General features: G+C 53.8%; 1 protein-coding gene across 5 annotated transcripts; it reads left to right on the plus strand.

Moving 5' to 3' along the window:
* The first annotated feature begins 286 nt into the window (after positions 1–286).
* LOC101581812 (leukocyte immunoglobulin-like receptor subfamily A member 6) lies at positions 287–8,010 on the plus strand. 5 transcript variants are annotated; one of them, XM_023708734.1, is made up of 14 exons: positions 287–377; positions 536–571; positions 757–1,041; positions 1,188–1,472; positions 1,614–1,913; positions 2,216–2,500; positions 2,635–2,937; positions 3,146–3,442; positions 3,667–3,969; positions 4,574–4,621; positions 5,191–5,310; positions 5,953–6,080; positions 7,321–7,401; positions 7,477–8,010. In XM_023708734.1, exons 1-14 carry the CDS (start codon positions 344–346, stop codon positions 7,651–7,653), a joined length of 2,682 nt encoding a protein of 893 aa, XP_023564502.1. In that variant the 5' UTR covers positions 287–343; the 3' UTR covers positions 7,654–8,010. The 5 variants fall into 5 exon arrangements, with proteins under 5 accessions (XP_023564502.1, XP_023564503.1, XP_023564504.1 ...); XM_023708735.1 differs by having other exon boundaries at positions 6,028–6,080; positions 7,477–8,009; XM_023708736.1 differs by lacking the exon at positions 1,614–1,913.
* Positions 8,011–8,262: the final 252 nt, after the last annotated feature.

The raw sequence follows: 8,262 nt of genomic DNA on the forward strand, positions 1-8,262 counted from the left end.
AAAGGATCAGCCATGGGGCCCCCTGCCCTGCAAGGGGCCAGCTCTGAGGGTGCCAGCGCCAAGTGCTGCAGTCTGTTGGTTCAGAGTGAGGTGAATAACAAGCAGGAAGATTCAGAAGGATGGGAAAGTCCCACATCAAACAGTTGCCTGCCCCAGATGCAGCCCTGGGATAACAGCAGACTGGCTGCTGGGGAGGGCAGTTCCCGTTCATGTGGGGCGGTGCTCTGACAACTCGTGATGGGCAGAACCCAGTCCCAAAGTTTCCACACTGTATTTGTCCAAGGGCCCTGCAATGCAGTGCAGCAACACCTCTCTAGAGCTGTGACCAAAGATCGGAGAAGCCATGAACCCCACCATCGTGGCCCTGCTCTGCTTGGGTGAGAAGGGAAGAAGGCAGGGGCACCTTGGTCTGGGAGGGACTGCACCCCACAGCCATCAGGAGTGGCTAAGGGACTCAGGTGGCTCAGGTGGTTCCAAGTAGGAGAGGACCTGCTAAGGCTCCATGACAAAGCTCTCACAGAGAACTCTCTTCCAGGGCTGTGTCTGGGCCCCAGGAACCTAGTGCAGGCAGGTAAGTATATCCCCAGCTGGTGCAGATCTTTTCTCCACCTGGGGACAAGGGGCCACCCCTAGGCAGTGGGGATGGAGCACAGCAGGTGTGAGCTGGATCTGGGAGGTCTGGGGAGTGCTGGGGCTGAGAGCTGGGATCTGAGGGGAGGAGGAAAGTCCTGGGACCCATCTGCGATTTCCCTGCAGGGACCCCTGTGAAAGCCAGGCTCTGGGCTGAGCCAGGATCTGTGATACCATGGGGGACACCGGTGACCCTCTGGTGTGAGGGGACTTTCAACGCTCAGAAATATGGTCTGTACAAAGAAGGAAGCCAAGCGCCAGTCATACAGACCCAACTGGTACCTACAGACAGAGCCAAGTTCCTAATCCCAACCATAAGAAAAGAGAATTCTGGGCGATATTACTGTTACTATCACAGCCCTGATGGCTGGTCACAGCACAGCGAGCCCCTAGAGCTGGTGGTGGTTACAGGTGAGATGGCCAGCCCCAGGCTCTGCCCTCAGGAAGGGCTCTGCTCTCAGGGTTGTCCACCTCTCACGGCCCAGTGCAGGGGTTAAAGTGGAGGTGTCCAGAGGGGAATAGGAAGGTCCTGCAATAAAACTGTTATTTCCTTACAGGGACTTTCCGCAAACCAAGGCTCAGGCCTGTGCCAGGATCTGTTATACCACTTGGGACATCTGTGATACTGTGGTGTGAGTGTACTCTGGGGGCCATACTGTGCCATCTGATTAAAGAGGGAAGCCCAGTGTACTTGGAGTCAAAAACCTCACAAAATCTCATGAGCACTGCCAAATTCTCCATCCAATACATGACACAAAACAATGTAGGACGGTATAACTGTTACTGTTACAGCCCTGCTGGCTGGTCAGAGCACAGTGAGGCCCTGGAGCTCGTGGTGACAGGTGAGAGGACACGCAGGGTCCCAGCCCAGACTGCCCTCAGGAAGGGGTCTGATCTCAAGGGTCTCCCTCTGCCACAGCCCAGCCCTGGGGACAATGTGTAAAATGAGTGTCCATTTCACATGCTGCCTCCTTCTCTCCTAGGCCTCTACAGAAAACCTAGCCTCTTAGCCCTGCCTCAGGCTATGGTGAACTCAGGAGGAAATGTCACCCTCCAGTGTGAATCCTGGGAAGGATACAATAGTTTTGTTCTGATTAAGGAAGGAGATAAGCACTCCTGGACTCTTGACTCACAGCAAGGCTCCAGTGGGAAGTTCCAGGCTCTGTTCAATGTGGGTTCTGTGATCCCCAGCCACAGGCGGATCTTTAGATGCTATGGCTATGGCAGGAGCCAACCCTTGATTTGGTCAGAGCCCAGTGACCCCCTGGAGCTCCTAGTCCCAGGTGAGGGAGGTACAGCCTTTCCTTTCATGACTGAGGGCCTGAACCAGCCCCAAAGCTGTGCAGATGAGAGGAGCCAGGGATCCTAAGCTCAGTGACAGAGGGAGAGGGTGGCAGCAATACCCAAGATAGAGGGACCCAGTAAGACAGAGAGGGAACATCAGATGGTGGGAAAGGAGAGGAACCTTTAACTGGCTCCTCAGGCTCCCTGTGCTCCTTGTGGGTCAGAATGAATGACAGTTGCTCGGACCAGCCAGTGCACAGTGCAGAACATCCCTGATGCTCCCTGTCCTAATTCCCCACAGGGACCCTCCCCAAGGCCTCCTTCTGGGCTGAACCATGCCATGTGATCCCCCAGGGAAAGCCTGTGGCCCTCTGGTGTGAGGGAATCCCAGAGGCCCAGGAATACTATCTGGATAGAGAGTGGCAGCCAATGTCCTGGGTCAGAGAGACATCACTTCAGCACAGGAACATGGCCAAGTTCTCCATCTCGTCCATGAACAAGTACTATGCAGGGCAATATCGCTGTTACTATCGCAGCCCTGCTGGCTGGTCAGAGCCCAGTGATGCCCTGGTGCTGGTGGTGACAGGTGAGAGGACACTCAATCACAGCCCCACGTTCTGCACTCAGGAAGGGGTCTGCACTCAAGGATGACCCCTCTTGCAGCCCAGCCTGTGGGACAGTGTGATTCCATTTCACACACTGATTCAACTCCTCCCCCAGGAATCTACAGGAAACCCAGACTCTCAGCTTTGCCCAGCCCCGTGGTGAAACCAGGAGGAAACCTCACCCTGCAGTGTGGATCACATAGAGGATTTGACAGGTTCATTCTGACTGAGGAAGGAGGAGACCAATGCTCCTGGATGATGCACTCACAGCAACACCACAGGAAGAACTTCCAGGCTCTGTTCACTGTGGGCCCCATAATTCCCAACCACAACTGGACATTCAGATGCTATGGCTATTACAGGAATGAACCTCAAGTGTGGTCAGAGCCCAGTGATGCTCTGAGGCTCCTAATCTCAGGTGAGAAAGTCCAGTTTAATGCAGTAGGTTTTCAGTTATCAAACACATTGACAGAGCGCAAATTCAGGGGACCTCAAGCTGACAGTGGGTCAGAATATCTCTTGAACCTAAGACCCCCAAGTGAGGGACAGGGAGACCCACAGGGCAGTAAAGGAGGCCAGGAGTAGAGCAGATACCAGCCCCTCAGCCTGACTTCTCTTCCCTCCAGGGCTCTCCAAGAAGCCCTCTCTTCTGACCCCGCAGGGCCCTGTTCTGGTCCCTGGACACAACCTGACCCTCCAGTGTCGCTCTGAACACAACTATGACAGATTCACTCTGTCCAAGGAGGGTGTAGGAGACCTCCCCCAGCATCCTGGCCATCAGATCCAGGCTGGACTCTCTCAGGCAGACTTCACCATGGGCCCTGGGAGCCACTTCCATGTTGGCCGCTACAGATGCTACGGTGGACACAGCCTCTCCTCCACGTGGTCAGCACCCAGTGACCCCCTGGATATCCTGATGCCAGGTGAGGAGCCCAAGGCTCAGTCAGGGACCTTGACTTTGCCCAGGCCCCGCTAGGAGAGCCCTGGAGGGGATGACCAGTGTGAGGGTACAGTGTCAGAGACAGGGGAGGTCAGGAGGAGCAGTCAGAAGATACAGAGACAAACAGCTGTCTCTTCAGAGACAGCCCTCCTGAGGCCTCAGCTCAGAATATGGTGTGTCACCAGTCACCACTTTCCTTCTCTTCAGGGCATCTCCCTGCCACACCATCTCTCTCAGTGCATCCAGGATCCATAGTGTCCTCAGGAGAAAATGTGACCCTTCTGTGTCAGTCATCGATTCCAATGGACACTTTCCTTCTGTCCAAGGAGGGGGCAGTTGATACCCCCTTGCATCTGAGATCAGAGTCCAGAGCTCAGCAATTCCAGGCAGAATTTTCCTTGGGAGCTGCGAGCTCAGCCCTCAGTGGGACCTACAGATGTTATGGCTCTTGGAACTCAACTCCATATCTGTTGTCATATCCCAGTGACCCTATGGAGCTCGAGGTCTCAGGTGAGCTCTCCTGGATCCCATAATTCTGGTTCAAGGTTTTCTTTGACATGGCTCTGAGGACAGTTCTGGCTGGGGTTAGAGTTAAGCATCATCCAGAAAGGGACATAGTCCTCAGGGGAAGGAGGCTTGCTGGGTCCTCTTGGGCATGGCCACAGCTCCACACTGTTGGGCTGTCAGAGATTCCGAGTGGGCAGTAGGCAGATTGCAGTAAGGCAACAGGGCAGATGGAGGAGACTGCATGGATGCAACTCCCCCTGGGTCAACCTAGTACCTCACCTTCCCCTTGCCCATTCCCAGGATCCTCAGGGACCCCATCCCCCACCCCCTGTGCCCAGCTCCACAGCAGCAGAGTCCCGGCACTGTCAGGTGTTCTGTGTTCAGGCTGCCTGGAGACACTCAACCTATCTCAGTTCTGGTTCCAGTCTGGGCTCTGCTGGTGTCCAGCAATAGAGAAGGGGAAAGGAACTTGGATCTCCAGGGCTTGGAATCCAGGCTGCATGGGGTGAGGTCAGAGATAAGGAATATATTGTGGTCCAAACTGAAGAGGAACAGCAGCTTAAGTGGGAAGTGGGGAGCCCATTCCTCACCTCCACATCACTCCTAGGAGGCCCTGAAGATCAGCCCATCCCACCAGAATCTGGACCTCAGGTTGGTGAGTGAGGGCTTTAATGGGAGGTGTCCAGGATAGGGGCTGAGCTGAGGGGCTGGTTCAGTCTCCTCTGGAGATGTGAACTCAGACCAAGCCTTTCTGGCTGGGCCTCAGTGTCTCAAAATGTAAAGGGGAGGTCTGGCCCTGAACTTCAAGTTCCTCTGGTGCTGACCTTGCTGTGAGCCCTGGAACTGGTGGCCTCCCAGGGAAGCCTCCAGGACTCCACACTACAGTGACAGGGACAGTGTGTTTGGGAGGGGCAGGGCCATAGCAGACTGTTCAGGATCTTGCTCCCCATCAGTTTAGAAGGCTGAAAGGCAGTGAATCCAGGTTCCAGCCCCAGAAACCCCTCTTCCTGCTGGGAGATCTGTGGCAATGGTTGCCTCTCTGAGCCTCTTGGTCCCTCTGTCTGCTGCCTGGGGTTGGCAATCACATGTCCCACAATTGTGAGGGTTGGGGTGAGGAGTCCAATAACCTATGTGAACCTAGCACACAGGGAATAGTCAACTGATCGGCACCATGCTCCACTCACAAAGTCACCGCTGTGTTTCCCTCACTAAATTCGGCACAAGGACTGGCAAGGAACCTGAAGGTTCTGATTGGGGTCTTGGTGGCATCAATCTTGCTGCTTCTCCTCCTCGTTCTCTTCCTTGTCCTCCGACATCAGCGCCAGAGCAAAAGCAGGAAAGCAGGTGAGTTCGGAGAGGGTGACTAGGGCCCCAGGAGTTAATGTGTTCCCCATGATCTAAGCCAGGCTGTGCCCAGGCATTGGCCCAGGACAGCAGGCTGATGGAGCACAACGGGCTTAGCTTCCCCTCTACAGAATGCACAGTTGCAGAATCCAGAGCAGAACACAGGTCCCATCCTGTAGGCATCTCCAGTGTGGTCTGAGATTCTCCACCTCAGGCCTGGCCCATGTCCTCTGAGGCTTCCTCATGCCCTGCGTGCCCTGAAGCCTGGGTGGTTCTGTCTTCCTGGCTATGATTCCGTTATCTCCCATCCCAGACAGAGGCCAACCTCCCATGCCCTGCAGAGGCTGCAGGGCCAGTATCCTGGGACAGAGGCCTGCAGAAGAGGTCGTTCCTGTCCCAGGACCTGAACTCCCAATCCACCGCCCCTTACTGCCAACTGACACTCCCTTGTGTACAGAGCTCCAGTTCAGCCACTGCTACCCAGGAAGAAAACCACAGTGAGAGGAAAAGGGGTTTGGGTGGGAGTCCCTGGAGGTCTCAGCATCACAGGGACAGGGGGAGACTATGACACAGGGCTGAGTCAACCTGAATACTAACCTTCTCCTGGGGACATCAAACAGCTGCATGTCTCCATGTCCCCAGCTGTACAAGGCAGGGCCTGGGGAATGAGAGCCCCAGGACTGTGGCCAGGAGTTGACCCCTGTTGTGTCCCTCCAGAGGTCACAATGAAGAACACAGAGCCTGAGAATGAGGTGGAGCTGGACACTCAGGTGAGGCCCCACTGCATCCAGTGCATAGGGATATCCTGTCTCCCAATTCAGCCCAGGGACCATGCTCTGTCCTGCACCACTCAGCTCTCAGGGACCCCAAAGCTGAGTCCTAAGTTCTGGAAACTCCAGCCTCTTCCTGCTGTGACACCACCCTCTGCTCTTTCCTGTGATCTTCAGGTCCTCTCTTTCTGTCCCCTTTCTGGCTCTAAGCCTCTGTATGTCTGTCTCTTGCCCCAGGGTCTCAGAAGGACCCTGAATGAATGAGCCAAACCACACCCCTATAGCACCTCAGTCATTCATGCCACATTCATGAGGGGTCTCTCTCCTTTTATTTTAAAGTTGATACTTTATTTATTGTCATTATCTAAAGAGAATACAAAGTAGTAAAAAAATAATTAGAAATGATGCAGAACTTTATCAAACAAAATAGGAATTGCACAATGGTTGCTGTACTGCGTGATGTTTTCTTCAAATTAGTTGCTCAGATTACCAGATATAAAAATGCAAAATTAGTTAAACAAAGTTTTAAGGAATTAAAAAGGTCACGAAAACAATGTTAAGCTTCCACTGCTCTCCTCCGTAGACCAGCAGAAGTCATCATTACAATTATCCAAACCCTAACGACATGTTGGTATGTCTCCCTCCTCCTGAGTGTGAGCTAGGACAGACTTCCCGGTGGGATGAGGGGTCTCTCTCTTGAACTGACTCCACAGGGGCTGCAGATCCAGAGGGCACCACAGTGCCCCCTGCCCTGAGTCACCTTGAGTTGGGAGCCCAGTGTGAGGAGAGCACAGAGCTGAGAAATACAATAGAGCAGAGAATGGTGTGGAAGGACAGGAGGGCCAGTGAGAATCCCAGGGAGGTCACTGTGATGACACTCGGGAGGCACTCCGGAATGTGAGCGCTGAACAGAAGCCTGCATGGAGAGGGCCGTGTGGACCTCTAAAGCACAGCACTGCAGGCAGAGCACAGGGCAGGAGCAAAGGCCCTGAGACAGGGACGGGCTCCATCAGGGAGATCAGGGAGTGGGGTCCATGTGTCAGGATGGGAGGGCAACACTACAGGAAGTAAGCTACCAGAATCTTGAAGACCTTAGCAAGCTCATGAAGGTCCATGAGTAAGGGACAGAGTGTGGCTTAATTACTAAAGGGTCCCTTTGCTCATCCTATGGGACACTAGGTAGAAGAGACCAGCATGGAACCAAGGAGACCACATCTCTGTCTCTTTCTCCCTGATGCAGAGCCCACCTCCTGAGGACCCCAATGGACCAACATATGCCCAGGTGAAGCACTCAGCACCTGGTAGGCTAATGGATACTCAGGTAAGTCCTGCACTCCCCAGGCCCCAGGCTTCCCCTGTGCCAAGCATGACTTTCCCTCTCCACTCTCCCCTGCAGAATGCTGCTTCTGAGGGTCCCCAAGATATAACTTATGCCCAGCTCCACATCAGGACACTCAGACAAGGGACAGCTGGACATCCTTCCTCCCAGGGTAGGGCTCTCCCAGAAGAGCCCAGTGTCTATGCTGTCCTGGCACCCACTTGCCCAGAAGCCATCACCAAGGACACTAAGTGATGCATCAGCTAGGGAAAACTCACAGACTTCAGAGTTTCTAGGACCTTCTGAGATGCACCTGACTCTGCAGTCAGGGAGGGCTCATCGGAGATTATTCAGCAATCACTGAGTGAAAGAGAAATGAATGCATGGGAGAGGCTGGGTGAAAAGAATGAAAATGTTAATGACAGCATAATGCAACACAGGAAGGAAATGAAAAAATTAAGAGCCCTGGACCACTACATCAGAAAACGTTCTCTAAAACTCAATAAACTCAGGTATGCAATAAAAACTTTTAGACAAATAATGTGGAATTATTCTATGTGAAACCAAATACAAAATATTAGCTCTTCCTGGGGGTTGGCACATATTTCAATATTAAGAATTAGCAGAGGCCGTGTTCCTGGAAAACTCAGACCAAGTCCTAGCCCAGGTCCGGTGAGTGTGGGAGAGCTTCCTGCTAACTGAGCATGCGGGACCAGTCCCAGCCAAGGCGCAGAGTGGGCTAGACCCTCTCCCACCCCACTGAGAAACCCCCAACCACTCCGCAGCACCTCCCCCACTACGCTCGCCGAGAAGGAATTTCTGCCCTTTCTGGGAAGCCCCAGACCCAGTCCTAGCACAGACCCA

This window comes from Octodon degus, unplaced genomic scaffold (genome assembly GCF_000260255.1).
Source record: "Octodon degus isolate 3935 unplaced genomic scaffold, OctDeg1.0 scaffold00521, whole genome shotgun sequence".
Classification (NCBI taxonomy): Eukaryota; Metazoa; Chordata; class Mammalia; order Rodentia; family Octodontidae; genus Octodon; species Octodon degus.

Coding starts and splice junctions, on each gene's coding strand:
- LOC101581812 (XM_023708734.1), top strand. CDS start 344: ATGAACCCCACCATCGTGGCCCTGCTCTGCTTGG. Junction 3,970..4,573: donor TATGGAGCTCGAGGTCTCAG/GTGAGCTCTCCT, acceptor CATCACTCCTAG/GAGGCCCTGAAGATCAGCCC. Junction 6,081..7,320: donor AGGTGGAGCTGGACACTCAG/GTGAGGCCCCAC, acceptor TCCCTGATGCAG/AGCCCACCTCCTGAGGACCC.